Here is a 20,704-nt window from a genome sequence, read left to right on the forward strand (position 1 = left end):
TTTTATGTAAGATGTGTTCTCTTTATTCCAAAAATAAATACTTTTTTAATCAAAGATTTTCAAATGCCATTATATAATTACAACGGAAGGTGGGGGGAAATATCCACTTCTTCGGCAGCTGTGAAGCCAACATACAGGAACCTGATAGGGGCAATGCTGCTGACCAACTCAAAGCTGATTTATACACATTTCCAAAAGCAACGGATTCTACCTTAAGGAGTGAGTGAGCAAGAGACTGTTGAGGTCTAAAAAAGGCACATTATGCTAGACAATAAAACATACTTTGTGTCCCTGGAATCAAGTATGTTCTATGTGACCTTCCACCAGAGCAACTGTGGACTGTGAATCAAGTCAGAGAAAGAGGATTCCTTTGTAAAAGGATTATTAATATCAGTGATTAAAAAAGGATCTCTTGAGGAAGGAGCAACTTTGATTAGTTGTTGGGCCTTGGCATGCCCACCCAAGGGGCAGAGTTCAAACTCCATGTCATTCAGTTGTATTGGGCCGGGTGGCCACGTACACAAACACCACAATCAAAAGCACCACCACAGCCAAGGTGGGCAGCACCACAGTTGTGACTTGCTGGCGGGCTTCGTGCATTGCTTGCTTTCTCTCCTTTTTGTCTTTGGATGTCTCTTTTTTGGGCTTCCCTTTCAGCTGTCTCATTCTCCTTCTTTCCTGGACCTCTCGCCAAGGAAATCTAACCAAAGAGGTCTCAAAGAGGCAGCCAAGAGATGCTTCTTCCGGTCGACCTCGTCTCTTTTGGCGTTGGATTGGGTCCGGTATAAAAACCTGGAAGACAGAGAAGAGAAAAAAAATGATAGTCCAATGGAAGTTGATGGTGTTGATGGGTCAGAGGCCTCCAAACATGGCCACTTGAAGACTTATGGACTTCAACTCCCAGAATTCCCCAGCCAGCATATCTAACTGAGGAATTCTGCAAGTTGAAGTCCGCAAGTCTTAAAAGTGGCCAACGTTGGAGACTCCTGGTGTCGATGAACAAGAATGACGGGGTTAATACTGAGTGTTCTGACCTAGGCTTCCCCAGCAGCACGAAGCCGAGTCCTCATCCGCATAAATCCCTTTTATTTAATCTACAGTGAATTCCTCTCCAGCAAAATCTTTCCTCTCTCTCAGTCTTTCAAAATAGTTCACAATTACCGGCCTTTATTAGGCTTGGAGAGTGGCCAGGCCAATATCTTTCAGACAATGCAATACTTGGCAAGAATGCAGGAATGAACTAATTGTCTCCTGCAAACTCCACTCCCCTTCCGCTCCTCTTTTATTTCCCCTGGGAGGGGCCATTCATTGTCCACCTGTGGCCTTACTCCCAAGTCGACCCCTGTTCTTTAGCTGTTCCCTTCGTCTGGCACACTGGGAACAGGCTCCAGCTGTTCATCTGCCTCACTGATGTCTGACTCTGAAGGCAGCTGGTAACCGTCGGACGGCCTTGGCCCCATCTCTGCCTCCGTTGCAGAGCCCTCATCAAACCCTTCCCCAGACTCCAGGATTGGCCCCTGTTCCTCCCCAACCTCCTCACTGTCCGAATCTGCTGTCAGCTTCGCTGGCTGCTGACAGGCCACAACACTGAGAAATACATCCTATGCAGCTGGGAGATGACCCCCTAAACAGTGGCCCCCAACGTTTTGGGCACCAGGGATTGGTTTTGTGGAGAAAGCTTTTTCCATGCACTGGAGGGGTTTTGCCTGATGCCTGCATTCTGTGGGTGGGTTTTTACTTTTTCTGCGGCCCGGTTTCTGGCATGCCATGGCCCGGTGCCAGTCCACGGACCAGGGGTTGGAGACCCCTACCCTAAAGCTTTTCCAAACGTTACCAATTTTTTAAACCTTTTTTTTATGAGGTAGCTATGCCTTTCCATGAATAGCCAAGCTAATCAATTTATAAGAATATCTATAATCATTTTTTTTTAATGGTGATAGTAGTGAGAGAACAGCCGGAATCTCAACAGATTTGAGTAAACACAGCCCCCGAGTTTTCATGAGATATTTACTTAACGAGAACACTGAGATCTCTGAGATTGCAAAATGTTATTTATTCAAACTGACAAGTAGGAGAAATCAATAAAGACACACAAAACCTGTCCTCATTTCTACACAGTCACTTTATCTAGGCATATCCATGTTGGTAGGTTACTGATGTGCTGGGATTTTAAGTTCCAGATTATGTGTTATAATATGGAGAGGATAGGATACAATTATTTATTGAAGTTAAAATCTCCTAGTCGCTGAAATGATGGTTGTATATTTCAGGTATCATGAATATTTTCTACTATGCTATTACACAGGTAGTCATCGACTTAAGACCTGTTGCTTAACAACCATTTGAAATTACAACGGACCTCCCCAGAGCTGCTAATGACCAGTTTTCAAAGGAGTGACAGTCACACATACATACCATAGTCACATTTTGGGTGCTTGGCAACTAGCTCACTTTATGTATGTTTGAAGCATCCCGCGGTCACATGACCACAATTTCTGACCTTTTTTTGGTTTTTAGGATTTATTTCCATGTCTGGCAAAAACAAAAAAACAAAAACCACCCACCAACGGGGGGGGGGGGGGGAAATGGATGTATATATATGCTGGTCTTGTTGTACTCAGGTCTTTTCCCATGTAAGATTGAGATTGTCTTGGCAACGTTTCAGCAAGGTCTCACTCGCCATCTTCAGGCTGGGTTTTGGGCTTAAAGTGTGATCGGAGCTGCTGTCTTTCTATAAATCTTGGTGGGGGTGTGTGGAGTGCTGGCTTTGTTTCAGTAAACAAAGTGCTGGCTTTGTTTCAGTTTTTTTCTTCCTCCCTTTTGTTGATATGTTGATGATATGTTGATATGTTGATGACACTTTCATGATTTGGCCCAGGGGAAAGAAAAGCTGGACAATTTCCTCACACATCTCAACAGCCTACACCCCAAAATACAATTCATTATGGAAATAGAAGCAAACAACCAACTTCCCTTTCTGGACGTCCTAATCTACAAAAAACCCAATGGCTCCCTAGGACACACCATCTCCCGGAAAAAAACACACACCAACCGGTACTTAAACGCACAATCCCATCACCACCCTGCACAGATCAACTCTGTAGCCAAGACCCTCATCTCCAGAACCAAACGCCTAGCCGACAAAGATCACCTGAAAACTGAATTACACACTCTCACAAACGTATTAATCTCCAACGGATTCCAAAGAAAAACAATTGCCAACCTAATCCAAAGGGAGACTCCCCGCAAAAACCAAGACACAGAACAGGACAATGGCATCGCCCTCCTCCCTTACATCAAAGGTACCACAGATAAAATCAGCAAAATTCTCCACAAACACAATATCAAGACAGCCTTCAACACTGACCAAAAAATAGCCAACATTTTAAGAAACTCCAAAGACAAAATCCAGCTAGAAAACCAAGGAGTCTACGAAATACCATGCAAAATCTGCCCTGCAACATACGTAGGACAAACGAACAAGAGAATAAATGCACGCATCGCAGAACACAAGAACGCAGTAAGAAAAAAAGAAAACACTTCCTCCCTTTTGCAGCACCTTAAAGCTACAGGACATGAAATTAATTTTGAAGGAACCAGGTTAATCTCCAAAACAGAACACTTCAACAAGAGAATAATTATGGAAGCTATCGAAATACAGAAACACCCCCACAACATGAATAAGCGTGACGATACCTCCCACCTATCAGACATCTGGAAACCAGCCCTAGTCAACAAACGAACCCCACCCACCATGCAGGCCGTTACAACATGAAACAACAATGGACACACAGCCAGCACCAATCAGCACCAATCTACCAATCATGATACAACCACACAACCAATCATTCCACTTACTGAAACAAAGCCAGCACTCCACCCACCAAGATGTATAGAAAGACGACAGCTCTGATCACACTTTAAGCCTAAAACCCAGCCTTAAGATGGCGAGTGAGACCTCGCTGAAACGTTGCCAAGACAATCTCAATCTTACACAGGAAAAGACTCGAATACAACAAGACCAGCATACCTACACCCATGAAAATCTACGAAAACAAATTATATATATATATATATACACACACACACACACACATATACACACGCACACACACATACATTCATACATACATACATACCAGTGGTGGGTCGGGGCGTACCGGAACCTGCCCAGAGCAGCGGGTACTGTTCCGGCATGGTGCTCCGGAACCCACCACTAATACATACATAATACTAGCTGTTAACCCAGCATTGCCTGGGTATTTGTTTATCCCAATCCTGTATTATACATTCATAAATGCCAAGACCAACTGTAATTTCTAATGTTGGATTTTCTCCCTTACCAAAGGGAGTCCCCTTCTGGAGTACTGTGAAGCCGTTACCATGCCAACTCCAATGTGCTGTACAGTAGAAGCCATTTTAAGGCACAACAGGCTGTATCTTAACAGAACACACATCCCGAAGGGTGTTAGGGGTGTCTTACCCCCACAATATTTGTTTCCAGAGAGTAAGTAATCTGTGTACCAAATTCGGTTGAAATTCCTTGAAGCGTTCTAGAGTTATGCTGGAACACACACACACACACCGCCATTTTTATATATATAGATATATACTTGTTGTTTGTGGTCTAGCTGGCTTCGGCCTGAGATGCTGGAAAACTGATCAAAACAGTCCTTTGAGGCTCTTATGCTGGTTAAAAAAAAGCTAAGTTGAAGATGTGGAACTGACAGCATCTCTCTTAATGGCCAGCACTGTCACAATCATAATGAACGCTAAAACAACATAACATGAAAATTATATAGAATCTATTTTATCCACCGTCAATGGTCCATCATAGCACAAATCTGTGTTGTACCCAGCTCTGCAATTAGAGGCCTCTGAATGCCATTGCTAGGGCCGCAATCAGGTCTCAGGAAAGCAGTGAAATGAGTTTAACCTAGTTTTAAATCAAATTAATACCGTATTTCCCCGAAAATAAGATAGGGTCTTGTTTTCTTTTGACCCCTGAAATAAGCGCTTGGCCTTATTTTCGGGAAGGTCTTATTATTTTTGAGGTGCTGAAAGAGGTGAGCGTGGTCACCTCGTGGCTGCTGCTGTCTTGCAATATTTGGGGGGAGGGCTTATTTTTGGGGAAACAGGGTAGCAAGAGCACTTAGACTTATATACCACTTCACAGGGCTTTATAGACCTCCCTAAGCAGTTTATAAAGTCAGCATGTTGCCCCCAACAATCTGGGTCCTCACTTTACCCACCTCGGAAGGATGGAGTCAACCTTGAGCTGGTAAGGATTGAAGCCCTGGCAGTCAGCAGAATTAGCCTGCAATCCTGCATTCTAATCATTGCGCCACCATGGCTCAAAGAAATATAGTTCATATTTCACTCTGCTATTTTATTTTTTTGTTGCATTAATTTCTTTTGTCTTTAGAGAGAACCTCTGGAAAGGGTTTGGGACACATCAACAGATCTGGGCCTTTTACTAATACATCCAATACAATTGTTTTCTCGATATCTCCACCATAATTGAAGAACAGGTAATCCTCGACTCACAACCACATTTGAGCCCAAAATTTATGTTGCTAAGAGAGACCGTTATTCAGTGAATTTTACCCCGTTTTACATTTACTTGTCGGAAGGTCGCAAAAGGGGATCCCATGACCCCAGAAGATTGCAACTGTCACAAATATATGCTGTTGCTAGGCGCCCAAATTTTGATGTGACCAGGATGCTGCTGTCACTTGCTGTGACGGTTGCAAGTGCGAGGACTGTTCATAAGCAACTTTGAATACTTGCTTATAAAAGTTGAGGATTATCTGTCCCCGAGTCTCAACAAACAGATTATATATAAAACACACTTTCCCTGTCCTGAAATCAGCAAAGAAATTGTAATTGCAAGCTGCTCTGAATTGCTTTTCAGGGTGAGAAGGACGGCATATAAATTTAATAAAGAGATAAACTGAATGTGTCTGGCTCTTTAGAAAGGTATCTTCGTTTTTCCTTCCCTTTTCATCCCTTCAGCCACCTAAAGATTCTGTTCTGACTGAGGCTTCCCAAGAGCATGAAGCAAACTTCTTGTCCTTTTATTAATTTACTGTGAATTTTGCTCATTCATATCCAGCAAAGTCTTTCCAGGGAGGATTTACAGACACAACCTTATCCGGCTTGGAGAGCTGCCAGGCCGATATCTGCAAAACTTGGCAAGGAGCCTCGGAGAGTCACGAACCAATTAAGCAAACTAATTGTCTCCTGCAAACTCCACTCCCCTTTCGCTCCTCTTTTATGTCCTCTGGGAGAGGCCATTCACTGTCCACCTGTGGCCTTACTCCCAAGTTGACCCCTGCTCTTTAGATGTTCCCTTCGTCTGGCAACTCTGCGCATGCGCACACTGGGAACAGGCTCCTGCTATTTGTCTGCCTCACTGATGTCCGACTCCGAAGGCAGCTGATAACTGTCAGATGGCCCTGGCCCCCTCTCTTCCTCCGACACAGAGCCCTCCTCAGAGCTTTCCCCAGACTCCAGGACTGGCCCATGTTCCTCCCCAACCCTCCTCACTGTCCGAATCTGCTGCCACAACAGATTTTTCATTCCCTGGCTTGGAGGGCCTACAACATAAATACCTCAGCCTGAAGTAATTTCTGACAGATTCAAGCCACAGTTTTGCTTACTTAAACTAAGCCTCACAAAAGTCAGTGAAACATAACTGAACTATCGGAGCACAAAATACTTCGCCCTTAAAAGCAATGGGCTGACAGAATCACAAGGTGCTGTGGTTTAAATTTGACTTTCTTTCATTTGGAGTCCCCTGGATGAGATGGGAAGCCGCAGAGATGTAAGAAAACCGATAATGAACAAACACAATACGTCACAACTTTCCTGCTACTGTTTGGCTTTTCAAAATAGGCTTTTGGAGACCATTCTACGGATCTCCTTTAAACTTAACTAAATCCAGTGGCTGCCAACTCTGGAGCTAAGTAGCAACTAAAACGGTGAACAAGGGAATGACTGAATTCTATTCAAATTTGACCCTGTCTAAAGTCTCTATAGAGCTTTAGACAAACGGCTTGTTCCTCTATAATTTTTTAAGGTTATTCTACCCAGAATTACAGCGGCATTTATTTGTGGCAATTTAAAGATTTTTTTAAAAGCAATACATGCGCCCATTATTTTGTTTAACCTTAAGTTGTTAAAGACCACTGTTATTAATCATGCTTCCAACACAGGTTTGAACTGAAAGCTAAATTGTTATGGTTACTGCATATAAATAGATTCATATCTATCCGAAAAGCCTTTGAACGGAAAGGCTTAAGTCTCTGTTTTTCTGGTAGCTTGGTTTTCTTGTAAATGAGAGCTGAGTGGCTTGCAGGCTAATCATCTTGACTTTATAACCCACACAATCTCACTCAGGATATTAAGAGAAAATACAAGTTTCTGCAGTCCTGTGATTGCACTTTGGGTGTTCAAGCAGCCAGCACACATTTATGGCTGTTTGCTGTCAAGAAGCAAAGCTTGACAACTCTTCGCACATTTCCAAATGCACCAATTTCAGGGGCCTCACAATACTGAAATGATCAAATTATGCCGAGCTGTAATTCTGCACGATGGCTCAGCGGTTAAAGATACCGAGTTTCTCAGCTGGAGAGCAGACAGCAGGGTTCGAGAACCGTGTTCCGCCCGACAGGGTGAGCTCCTGTAATGTGCTCAAGCTCCTGCCCAATTAGCAGTTTGAAATTATGCAAATGTGAGTAAATAAGTAGGTGCCACTTCAGTGGGAAGGTAACAGAATTCCGTGCACCTTTGGCGTAGAGACATGCTGGCCACATGACCATGGAAATTGTCTTTGGACAATGCTGGCTCCCGCAGCCAAGAAACGGAGATGAGCATTGTGTTCCTAGAGTTGGACATGACTGAACAGGGAAATCTTTCCCTTTTTGCAAAACTATGACCAAATCTTATAAAATACTAGCTGATAACCTGGTGTTGGCCAGATATTTATTTATAGGGGGAAATGTTCGGGCCAAACGTAATTTGTAATGTTGGATTTTCCCCATTTCCAGAAGGAGCCCCCTTGTGGAGTACTGTGAAGCTGTTACCATGGCAACTCCACTGTGCTGCACAGTATAGGCCATTTTATAGCAGTACAGTAGAAGCCATTTTAAGGCACAACAGGCTGTATCTTAACAGAACATACACCCTGAGGGGTTTTAGGGGTGACTTATCCCCATAGTATTTGTTTCCAGAGAGTAAGTCATCTGTGTACCAAGTTTGGTTGAAATTGCTCAAGGTGTTCCAGGGTTATGCTGGAACATACACACACAAAACCATTTTTATACATGGAAGAAAGAAGATAAAAGAAGATTCCAGAGCTGATGCTTACCTTTGGCTGGAGGTTCTCTTTCTATAGTTCTGTTTCTAAAACCTTGCTTTGTCCGAAACACTGACTCACGCCACAAACAAACAGACATTCATGCTGAAAGAAAACAAATAACTTTATTTTAGAAAGCTGGCCTAGGCACTTCCATTGATAGCTTAATACAAGGGTGTCAAACTCAACGCCCGGGGACTGGATCCAGCCCGCAGGGTGCTTAGATCTGGCCAGTGGGGCCACCCTGGAAACAGTGAAGGAGCAGCCCGCGGTGCTTCTGCCAGCAAAAAGAGAGCTTGGGAGGGCCGCACACAGCCCTTCCGAGCTCCGTTTTCGTTGGCAGAGGGTTGCTGGAGGCGATGGCAGCTGAAAACAGAGCTCAGTGGCTCGTTTTTGCTGGCAAAGTGCTCGGGCCACTACAGGCACCCCCAACACGAGTGACGTTGAGCTGGTCACAGGTTTGACACCCCTGATCTACATTAATCCTAACAATAGACCATTTTAGATGAGGGATTAAAGTCGATTTGCAATCCTAGGTTTGTAGAGATATGGTTGTAATACAGAACACAGAACTAAAATGGAAAAAAAATTAACTTCGGACAGCAAAAAGGAAAAAAAAAGCAGGAAACTTGTAACACACCCTTTTGTTTGCTCCAAAAATACGTTTCTTTTGGACAAATGGGGAGGCAGTATTATTATTTCTCTTCTACCTCCAGCTCTATATTTTCAAGGGTAAAAAGCTTTTAGTTATATGCAAAGCAATTCTGGGGAAATTAGGATGGCGCACAAAATTACTATCCTTGAGATGGCAGATAGGTATTTTTCTTCCTTGCCAAATTACAGACCTGAATCAAAACTGACCCGCTATTAGCAAAACATTGCTTTTAACGTAAGTGCAGGTTTGAGAGTTTCCACGCTTTCCAATTGCATTTGGAAAAATGAGTTTCATCTCTGCCTCCAGCCAGAATGACAGAAAAGTAGGAAAAAAGGGACATTCGATCAGCTTTTAATAGTTCCCAACGTCAGGATATGGCTTTGTAGGAGATATCTCCAGGAGGGTGTGAAAGTGAAGAGAGGAAATACAAATAGTCCTTGACTTACGATTACAACAGAGCCCAGCATTCCTGCTGTTAAACGAGACAGTGGTGAAGTTAATTTTGCCCCATTTCTTGCCACAGTTAAGTGAATCAATGCAGTTGTTGAGATAGACAGGCAGACGGACTGGGACTGCCCTCTGCCCTTCCCATTGCCTCGCCCCGATTTGACCTGGGGAGCTCAACTTTGGTTTTTAAAAACATTGTCAAGTTTCAAACCACTCGCGGTTCGCCGCTCGACCCCTGAGGGGAGCAGCGGAGCGCTCCTGCGCCTGTAGAGCCTCCACGGCAGAGCTTGCCTCCAGGAGACTTGTGCCCTTGGTTTCCTTGCTTGCCTGGAAAAGGTCCTCACTGAGTGACTCGGGTCTCACTCAGTGGCCTGGGCAGCGTGCCGCCCCAGAGGGCTTGTGGCAGTCCTTCCAGGTAGGAGGAGGCTGTAACGCGGTACAGGGAGGCAAAATTCGTGGAACCAATTCTTTCCTATCCTTTTCTTTTCAAATTGCTGGAGATCCAGAATGGTCAACCGTCCAGTAGAGGGACTGAGTCGAAAACTGGGTAGTATCTGGTGACCAGGGCGTGTCCCAAAGAACTTATCCGACTCAGTCAAATCAACGCGAGGACAAGATCAACCCATCCTGGATACTCCTCCCCCTCACTATGGAGAAAAGCTCTGTAATTCATTTGGTAATTCACATAATTTTTTTACAAAAAAGATAATCTCCATCCAGGAGCTTCCAGAGGACCTAGGACATTGATGGCTAAACTTTTCGTCCTCGCATACCAAAAGTGTGTGACGCCCACACTCATAATGCAATGCGTGCGTGACCTCCCCATCCCCCTGTGCATGTGCGCGCATATCCCGCATGTATGGCAGACCCGAAAATCAGCTGGCCGGTGGGAGGCACGTGCACATGTGCTGTGGAGCTGAGCTGGGCAACGGCATGCCCACAGAGAGGGCTCTGCATGCCACCTGTGGCACGCATGCCATAGGTTCGCCATGACGGACCTAGGAGGAATGAGGGCTGAGAGAATTTACTCCTACAATATTCTACAATACTTCTACAACCAGTGGGACAGAAGCTGCCTTCAGAAGTTGTGGGAGCTTCATCCCTGGAAGCTTTCAAGAAGAGATTGGACTGCCATTCAGTCAGAAATGGTGTAGCGTCTCCTGCTTTGGCGGGAGGTTGGACTAGATGACCTTCAGGGTCCCTTCCAACTCTGTTAATCTGTTAAATAGTAACATGGTGATCAAGTGAACCTGGCTTCCTCAACAACCTTTGCTTGTCAGAAGGTTGCAAAAGGGAATTACACAACCCTGCAACTGTCATAAACACGGCTGCCTTTGAATTTTGATCACATGACCGTGGGGATGCTTGCAATGATCGTAAGCATGAAAAATGGTCATAGGTTTTCCTCTGGAAACTGGCATGTACTCCCAGAATTGGCATGTACTCCCAGAATTCCTCAGCCAACAGGCCATCCATCTTTAAGTTGCCAGGGATGTATAAAACACTGACCCAAGGATTTGCTATGCAGGTAGTCCTCGACTTACAACAACAACTGAGCCCCAAATTTAAGTTGCTAAGTGAGTTTTGCCCCATTTTACGACCTTTCTTGCCACAGATGTTAAATGAATTAGTGAAGTTCTTAAGTTACAACACAGTTCTTAAGTAAATATGGCTCCCCCATTGACTTGATTTGTCAGAAGATATGGCAACCATCACAAATACGAACCAATTGGCCAAGCATCCCAATTTCGACCACATGACCCTGGGGAATCCTGCAATGGTTGTAAGTGTGAAAAATGGTCGCAAGTCATTTTTTTCAGTGCCATTGTAACTTTGAATGTTGTGAAAATGAACTGGTGTCAGTCGAGGGCTACCTGTACTGGCATGTCATTTGTGAGATTACCGTATTTTTCGGAGTATAAGACGCACCTATTTCTCTCAAAAAAGAGGGTGAAAATCTGGGTGCGTCTTATACACTGAATGCAGCGTTTTTAGCCTCCTGAAACCCCGCCCCCTTTGCCAAAATGGCCATGCATAGCCTTTAGGAGCCTTGCAGAGTGCTCCTGGAGCTGGGGAGGGCACAAATGAGCGAAAAACAGGCTGATTTTTGCTCAATTTTGCCCCCCCCCCCGCCCCGAGGAGCACTCCATAAGCCTCCTAAAGGCTCTGTGTGCCCTTTTTTTGACAAAAAAACGGGCCCGTTTTGGGGAGGTCTCCTGAGGGAGTACAAAAACCTTTTTTAAAAAAAATTGCCTCTTCAAAATCTTGGTGCATCATATACTCGGATGCGCCTTATACTCCAAAAAATATGGTATTTTGTTTATGAAATAAAGGAACCAAATATTATCTTTTTCACCCCCTTTCTCCCTTTGCAGGACCCACAATAGGCTCTGATAATATTCAATTTGCAAAATGAAGAACACCCAAAAGACAGAAAATAGTTTTTCAGCAAACTGCATAAAAATGGTTAGTGTGCTTATTTATGGAAATGGCCACTCAATAAAGAGAGAGAAGAAGCACTTTTACAGTTCATGTTTCAGTAATAACATTCACTCGCTTCCACGGGCATTCAAGCGCTTTCACCATCTGTAATGTAACATCTGCACAAGGAATTTATTGACCTCATTCCCCCAAAGTACAGCACTGTGAAGCACAATGCAAAGATCTTCTGAGTGCTTCTGAATCAAACCTCGGTTGGCATGAAAATTCTGGCACAGGGGGAAAAAAATAAAAATAAGTCTCTGAGGGCACTGAACTTGGCAGGATGGCACCCATATTAACAATGGATTATTAATTCTTAAAATGATGGAATTGAAAGGCTTCCATCAAAGGGGCGATGAGAGGAACCAAACAAGGGCTGGGTTTAGAGTTTGGGCTGAATTCCAACAAAGAGATTACCGTATTTTTCAGAGTATAAGACGCGCCCTTTCCCCCCCCCTAAAAGAGGGTTAAAATTTGGGTGTGTCTTATACACTGAATGTAGCCCCACCCACCCACCTCCCTCACCCTTTGCCCCTGCCTCCCAGCACTTTACTTCCTTGCAGCAAACGGGGACAATGGGGCTTGCGGAGGCTGCAATAGGCTATAGCAATCCCTGTAGCCTGAAACAGCTGATGATCGGGAGGCATGCTTAAACTGAAAGTGAAACTTGCTGTTTGCTCCAGGAAACAAATTGCTGGGAGGCAGAATATTTTTTTTTTCTTGTGCTAATCAGGCTGTTTGCTGCAAGGAGGTAAGTCAATAACTATAAATGCGTATAGAGTTTTCAAATGATTCGTCTTATTTTTTAAAGACTGCTTTGTTATTGTTCTAGACAACTTAGCAAAATGAAGAAGCTTTTTAAAATAAATAAAGAGGCCCACTGCTGTTGTATCTTCTTTTAAATAGCAGAGAATAGCTATACTTCCACAAAGCACATCAGTTTTAACAGCATCTGTACAAGTATAGTCTGAAATGTAACACTACGAACAGTGTATATTGTCTGTACTGTTTGCTGCTTGTTGCCAAGAGGCAAATTGCTGGGAGGTAGAAGCAGATCCCCCCCCCCCCGTTTTCCTCCTCAAAAGGTAGGTGCGTCTTATACTTTGGAGCGTCTTATACTCTGAAAAATACGGTATATATTAATTGAAGATGACAGACAGAAAGACAGACAGACAGGCATAAAGGTTGAAACATGCAAAAAGACTTATCTATGAAAAGAATTATTCTCTAGGTAAGGCCACACTTGGAATACTGCATTCAGTTTTAGTGGCCATGATATAAAAAAGATGTGGAGACTCTAGAAAGAGTGTAGAGAAGAGCAACAAAGAGGATTAGGGGACTGGAGGCTGAAACATATGAAGAACGGTTGCAGGAACTGGGTATGTCTAGTTTAATGAAGAAAAGGACTAGGGGAGACATGATAGCAGTGTTCCAATATCTCAGGGGTTGCCACAAAGAAAAGGGCCTCAAGCTATTCTCCAAAGCACCTGAGGGTAGAACAAGAAGCAATGGGTGGAAACTAATCAAGGAGAGAAGCAACTTAGAACTAAGGAGAAATTTCATGACAGTTAGAACAATTAATCAGTGGAACAACTTGCCTCCAGAAGTTGTAATTGCTCCAATACTGGAAGTTTTTAAGAAGAGATCGGATAATCATTTGTCTGACGTGGTATAGGGTTTCCTGCCTAAGCAGGGGATTGGACTAGAAGACCTCCAAAGTCCCTTCCAACTCTGTTATTCTATTCTAAAAGGGCATTCATAAGGACACAAGATGAGGACGTTAGAGTCAGATCAAGTAGTGGGATAACTTATTTTTACAGATTAATCGGGGAGAAGGAAGAACTCATTATTCCCCCAAAGTTGATTGACTCAAGAGTATCTCATCACACCAATGCAAATTTGGCCAATTACATCATTTCCATCAATGATACCACCCACCTTGTTCGTATCATGGGCACAATGACATCACTAGGCAATTGACATAAATTGGGAGCAATACAGATGGTCCTTGACTTACAACCACAATCAGGATGAAAGTTTCACCCATTTTGCTTGGTTTCAGCCATTTTTGTTCATTTTGTTTCCTGCCTTTTGGACTTGGCTGGTTGGAACTGGTTGGGATGGTCGCCAAAGGGTGATCATGTGATCGTGGGATGTTGCAACTATTGTAAATACATGTGCATTGCCAAGCACCAACATTTGAACATGTGATAGTGGGGATGCTGCAACAATCATTAAGTGCGAAGATAGGTCATACATGCCACTCTAACTTCAAACAGTCTGTCAACCCTGAAGCTGAACTGACTGAAGCCATTTTTGAGTTCCCACACTGGAGCTGAGGGATAGGGAGGGGGGAATTGAGATAGAGGGAAACATATAGCCAAAGCAACGTGTTTTCTCTTGGGAAGCAAGGTCATTCTCACAAGAAGGCAGAGTGATGTCACTCAGCTGCCAGCCCGTTTTGAGAAAGTGGGAAAACGTTTACATTTAATTATGTGAAAATCGCTGGAGACCTTAGAGTTGGTTTTCACTGGATATGTGCCAATATGATAATTCCAAATAAAAATATTCTTTGAGGAATCTACATGCCTCAGAGTCTTGCTTGCTATGGATTTATTATTTCGAGCTCTGACATTAAACCAACTCTCCTAAACTGAAAGGAAACTGTCCGCTCCACCCGGAGCTGCTATCTGGGGTCCTGAGCCGCGGCTATTTACCCAGTCTACCGGGCAGTGGGAAGGCTCAGGAAAGATGGTGACACAGTCACCAAACAAATGGTTGTTACGTCGAGGGCTCATGACAACCATTTAACAGAAAAAAACAAACTCTCTATGGCCAACATGCCATGTGGCAACTTGACATGACCAACTCAGCACAGAGCAATTAACTGTTCGACAACTCAATGCTATATTAATCATTTCTTCAGTTACTTTTACTATTGGTGACCACGTTTTTGTTGAAATTATTGTAACTCTTGTATTTCTGGACCTTTTTTATTTTAATATTATTTGCCTCTGTTCTGTCGAAATTAATGTAACTTTGCATTTGTTGAACTGTCCTGCAGCAAGTTGGCTGGGGCCAATTGACTGTGGCGAGTTGCCCCATTCCGATCTCAGCTACATTCACCCAATTTTAAGTGTCCCACACCAGCAGTTGGTCTTCTAATGGCACAGTTGCACAGATTGAGATCCTTTTTTTCCCCCCAAATATTTGTACGCTGATCTGATGAGAGATGTCTCCTACAAAATTCAATATCCCTAACTGGAAAATCCTAAAAATACAGATGTGACCTGCAAAGCAGGAATTAATGGAGATGGTATACTGTTTCCTTCTCTCCTAACTTGCAAGAGGAAAGGAATTGTGACTTCAGAGTGATTCGGTGCCTGCCCAAGATTGATTGATTGATTGATTGATTGATTGATTGATTTTTTATTTATTTATTTATTTATTTATTTATTTATTTATTTATTTTTTATTTATTTTTTATTAATTAATTATTTAATTATTTATTTAATTATTTATTTATTTATTTATTTATTTATTTATTTATTTATTTATTTATTTATTTATTTATTTATTTATTTATTTATTTATTTATTATTTACTTACTGAGCGCTTATAGACTGGCCCCTCTCCCGAAAGGGACTCGGGGCGGTGTACAGTCCATATCAGAAATACATCATAAAAATAACTATCAAATTAAACAATTAAAATTATTAAATAGATAAGTAGATACGAAGGAGGATAAAAAGGTTTAAAAGAACTGTACAGCTGAGTAAATAGTTTAAAACCCCTACAAATATCCCATAAAATTAAATTTAAAACAATTCCCCTAAAATACCAGTTGAAATATGTTTGCCAGGAGGTAGCAGTTATGATTATGCCAGGCCAGCCAATCGGAACAGGTGTGTCTTCAATTTTTGTCGGAAGGAGCGGAAGTCGGTGGTGGTTCTAATGTCGAGGGGAGGTCATTCCAGAGGGTTGGGCCCATCACAGAGAAGGCCCTACTCCTTGGCGCCGCCCGTTGGCATTGCCTAGTAGACGGCACTAGGAGAAGTCCCTCCCTGTGAGAGCGAATTGGCCGCAGGGATGTGTGTGGAGAGATGCGATCCCCAGAAACCTCAGGGTTTCTGAGGTCAAACACAACCCTGATCCAGACCCTCAATAAAGAGCAGTGCCAAGGGCAAAATGTTGAACTGGACCAAAAAAGGCTCAGCAGTGCTTCAGCAGTAGAACACTACAGAAAGAGAAGACTAGAATGAAATTATTTCTTGGTCCTTCCACGAAGGGTGATTCATATCTCTAGAGCCATGTTGGCGAACCTATGGCACACGTGCCAGAAGTGACACGCAGAGCCATCTCTCCAGGCATGCAAGCCATCGCCCGTTGCTCTTCTGGGTTCCGGTGAGCTAGCCAGCTGGTCTTCACACATGCAGGAGCAGTGCAAACTGGAAGAGCAGTTGTCCGGTGCACATGCGCATGCCGTGCGGCTCTTCTTCCGGTTTCTGGAGCGCACATGCACACTGGCCAACTGGTCTTCGCATGCAATGAGTGCCAGAAACCCTGAACTGGCCACACCCACCCCGGCCACGCCCACCCCAGCCCCTGAGGTCAAACACAACCCTGATCCGGACCCTCAATGAAATAGAGTTTGAGACCCCTGCCATAGGATGTCCCTGCTAAAGGAAATCACGACGACTAACTAAGAAACTATGTCTTCCCTTCTCTCCGAAGCGTAATATTATTATAAAGAAGAACGAGGCGCCGCCATTCCTTTTATTCCCCTTTTAAATCTGCTGTGCCATTCTTTTTCACTGCACAATCACAGCCAGGAACGCAGTGGCCACCCCCTGCCCTCGAATTTACAAAGAACCTTTTTGGCTATTATTTAAGGCAGACCATAATTGCAGCAGCTCAGAATGCAGCCGATTTAATTCCCTGTTCATTTCTCTTTTAATATTGTGCAGGAAGACAGCAGGGCATCAATATTACCAGCCGTCCTTTTTTGCTGAAATAAATTCCTGACCAAACCTTTAAAAAGATTTCCCTAACACAGACAGGGAAGGTAAACATGTTTTTCACATAAATTTCCACTCACTGGAACAACAGGAGGTTCTTTTACAAAAAAAAAGAAAAAAAATTGCAGCTCGTTTTTACACCCCTTAGGTGCCAATAGAAGAAAACAAGTCCCCATCACAATATAAGAGAGTCATTCAGCTTCAGCCTGATTTGGTCAGCGGGTTGCCTAATTCCCCCTCGCCTCCCCGTTCAATGTGAAGCTAGGGGGATAATATGTGGGTCCATATGGGACGGAAGAAGGCCAAACGAATACTTCGCTGGCCCATACCTCGATTTTCCCCAACACAAGCGTTTTTTACAGGTAGCCCTCAACTTACGAGCGGTCACTTTGCAACCGTTGGAAATTAAAACTGACCACCTTGGGGGGGCGGGAGGTAGACCTCATAACCTGGATTTTAAGTTCTGGCAGTGCCCCCCTCCCTGTTCTGAGCGAGGCTTCCCAAGAGCATGAAGCAAACTTCTTGTCCCAACAAAAACCCCTTTTATTAATTTACTGTGAATTCTGCCCATTCACATCCAGCAAAGTCTTTCAAGGGAGGATTTACAGTCACAGACCTTATCTGGCTTGGAGAGCTACCAGGCCAGCTATTTTCTAGCACTCGCAAAGACCACCATATGCGCCAGAAACAAGAAGAGCAGCTGGCAGCGGTGCACGTGCCCACAGAGAGGGTGCTGCGTGCCACCTCTGGCAGACATGCCATAGGTTCGCCATTACGGGCATAGAATCATAAAAATATATACCGTATATGCCACTCAGCTAGGTAGCACAGAAACAAAGACAGAAGCATTCACTGGTGACAATCCAGATCTCAGATTCCTCTAAATGAATGGTTCTCAACCTGGGGTCCTTGGACTCCTGGGGAATTGCAATGTTGTCACAGAGAGTCTTAAGAGAATAGCGAAATTATGATTTCAATCTTGAGGTAAGCCAGGGGTGAGGATCCGTGGCCATGGTCCATGGCCACAAATGCTATCTACAGGGGGACATGGTCCATGGCCACAAATGCTATCTACAGGGGGACATGGTCCATGGCCACAAATGCTATCTACAGGGGGACATGGTTCATGGCCACAAATGCTATCTATGGTGAAGAAAGAGGGCACAGTGGCTCAGTGGCTAAGACACAGAGCTTGTCGATCATAAAGGTCGGCAGTTTGAAACCCTAGCACCACATAACGGAGTGAGCTCCCTGTACTTATCCCAGCTTCTGCCAACCTAGCAGTTCGAAAGGACGTAAAAATGCAAGTAGAAAAATAGGGACCACCTTTGGTGGGAAGTTAATAGCGTTCGGTGTGCCTTCGGCATTTGGTCATGCTGGCCACATGACCACAGAAACATCTTCAGACAGCTCTAGCTCTTCGGCTTTGAAACAGAGATGAGCACTGCCCCCTAGAGCCAGAAACGACTAGCAAGCATGTGTGGGGGAACTTTTACCTTTACCTTATGGCAGTGGTGAAATTCATCTTTTTTTTGCTACAGGTTATGTGGGCGTGGCTTGTTGGGCATGGCAGGGGAAGGATACTGCAAAATCCCCATTCCCACCCCACTCTGGAGCCAGCCAGAGGTGGTATTTGCCAGTTCTCCAAACTACTCAAAATTTCCGCTACCGGTTCTCCAGAACCTGTCAGAACCTGCTGAATTTCACCTCTGCCTTATGGTGAAGAAAATGTTGAGAACCACTGTTCTAAATAATATCTCAAGGACTAGTGCTTCTTTATGGTCCTACGGAAGAGGGAGGGGCAGTCCAGATGAAGAAGGGCAAACAGAAGGAGGCCTCCATTGGGAAGATTTCATTACAGCTAGTCCTCAACTTACAACCATTCATTTAGTGACCGTTTGAAGTCACAAGAGTGACTTATGACTGTTTTTCACACTTACGGTCATTGCATTTACAACATGAACTGTGGCAAGTCGAGGAGTAGCGGCATAGAATCGCACTTTTCAAGGATAAATCCAGAATAAGTCAAATATCTAATACAGCTTTGGAAGAACACACAATTGAATTCTCATTCCTTTTTGGACCTGAAGTTCAGTAACAGAGGTCCAAGAATTTTATCTGTAATGTTTTATGTTTGACCTTATCTATTCTGCCGGCACGTCTAGAGCCTCTGAAAACCTGCATAATTTTTCCTGTTCCTACTTCAGCATGGTCCTCTTGAGAGCGACGTAACACATGGTTCTGTTTCCTGCTGCTTCTTATTAATTATTGTTATTAACCTCTGATAATTACTACCTTGAGGTATAATTTCAGAGCAACAGAAGCAGCTCTTAGGATGATGAACTCTCTTCCTCTCTAATGATTCCCATGTATTGCACCAAATATAAAGTCTCCAAATTATATTATACAAAATATGACATCTTATTCTGTACCATAACAGCAAGAGAGGGAAAAAAACATATTTATAAAATCCTGCAACGCAAAAACCTGAAGGAATCGTGATAATTGAATCCAATGCTTCCCAAACCTTTTCCTTCATTAATCAAAATTGCTTCTAACGAAAATTTTATTGAATTTGTCCAGTGGTTAAATCTCTTCCTCCTGCACTGTTATAACGTCAAATGGTCACTGAATGCATAGTCATAACGTGAGGACTACCTGTATTCTTAAAAACAATATCATTGCATGATCTTTATGTCATTTCAGCAAATTGCCACCGGTAATTTCATTGATATTTGTCCTAATGGGGAGATTTTTAGAACATATTTCAATACACATGACAACCTTCAAGTCAATTTAGATGTAATAATGGGTTTGTGTAGTGTTACCCAAAGAAAAATCAGTTTAGCCAATTTTGGCTAATTTATCCAGGTTTGGGAAGCACTGATCTAGTCCAGGTGTCAGGCCTGCAGCGATCTTTTCTGTTGGATCTTTGGCCTGCCACACTTTCTATTATTCTACTATGCATTTTCTATTGTGGGAAAATGGGAGGGGGGATTGTACGGAGTTAGATGCTAGGTAGCCATAACAAAATTCTTCCTAGAAAGCCAAGGTCATCCTTTGTCTTCACACCTCTGCACCTGACCACAACTGGATGGGTGGAACTGCCAGCATGGCAGTGGAAGATTGGACCATGTGATGGACTTGTGGGTGTAGGGGCAAGATCTTGAACTTTCAACTGGGTGGAGAAAACCAGGAAGCTTTCAGATTCGTGTTTTCCCAGTTGTACCAACATGGCTCTCTTAATAAATTGGAACTTTGAGCAATACGTTGCCTTGGATTCTGATTTACTTTCGGATGCTATTTGGAACCCTGACACCAGGAGTGTCAAACTCGATTCCATTGAGGGCCACATCAGGATGAAGTTTGACCTCAGGAGACTGAGGGGAGCATGGACAGGGTGGGCCTGGCCAGCTCAATGTCACTCGTGCCGGGGAGCCTGTGGTGGCCCGAGTGCTCTACCAGTGAAAACAGACTCCCGAACTCCGTTTCCGGCTGTGATGCCAGCGACGGCTGCTCACGGCCCTTGAAAGCTCCGTTTTCACTGGCACAGGTGCCGCAGGCTGATCCTTCACTGTTTCCAGGGCAGCCTCACGGACCAGATCTAAGCCCCCTGTGGGCCACATCTGGCCCGTGGGCCTTGAGTTTGACACCCCTGATCTAGTCCAACACACGGCTCACTGCAGGAATCCACTACAACTGTAATCTCAGCTTTTTGGCGTGTTTTCCACAACTTGGTACCTT

At 43.8% G+C, this 20,704-nt stretch overlaps 1 protein-coding gene across 4 annotated transcripts in view; it reads right to left on the bottom strand.

Annotated features, from left to right (window-relative positions):
- The window catches only part of SMCO4 (single-pass membrane protein with coiled-coil domains 4), a 73,078-nt gene continuing 52,374 nt past the window's right edge, over nucleotides 1–20,704 (bottom strand). For 3 of the 4 annotated variants that reach the window (XM_081950725.1, XM_081950726.1, XM_081950727.1), the window contains exons 2-3: nucleotides 8,372–8,464; nucleotides 1–792 (exon numbers count right to left, since the gene is read on the bottom strand). In XM_081950725.1, coding sequence (XP_081806851.1) covers nucleotides 487–666 — 180 coding nt within the window. In that variant the 5' untranslated portion in view covers nucleotides 667–792; nucleotides 8,372–8,464 and the 3' untranslated portion in view covers nucleotides 1–486. The remainder of the gene's footprint in view (nucleotides 793–8,371; nucleotides 8,465–20,704) is intronic. The other variant, XM_081950728.1, reaches the window with a different exon arrangement.

The sequence above is a fragment of the Natrix helvetica genome (genome assembly GCF_964273705.1).
Source record: "Natrix helvetica genome assembly, chromosome: 4".
Lineage (NCBI taxonomy): Eukaryota > Metazoa > Chordata > Lepidosauria > Squamata > Natricidae > Natrix > Natrix helvetica.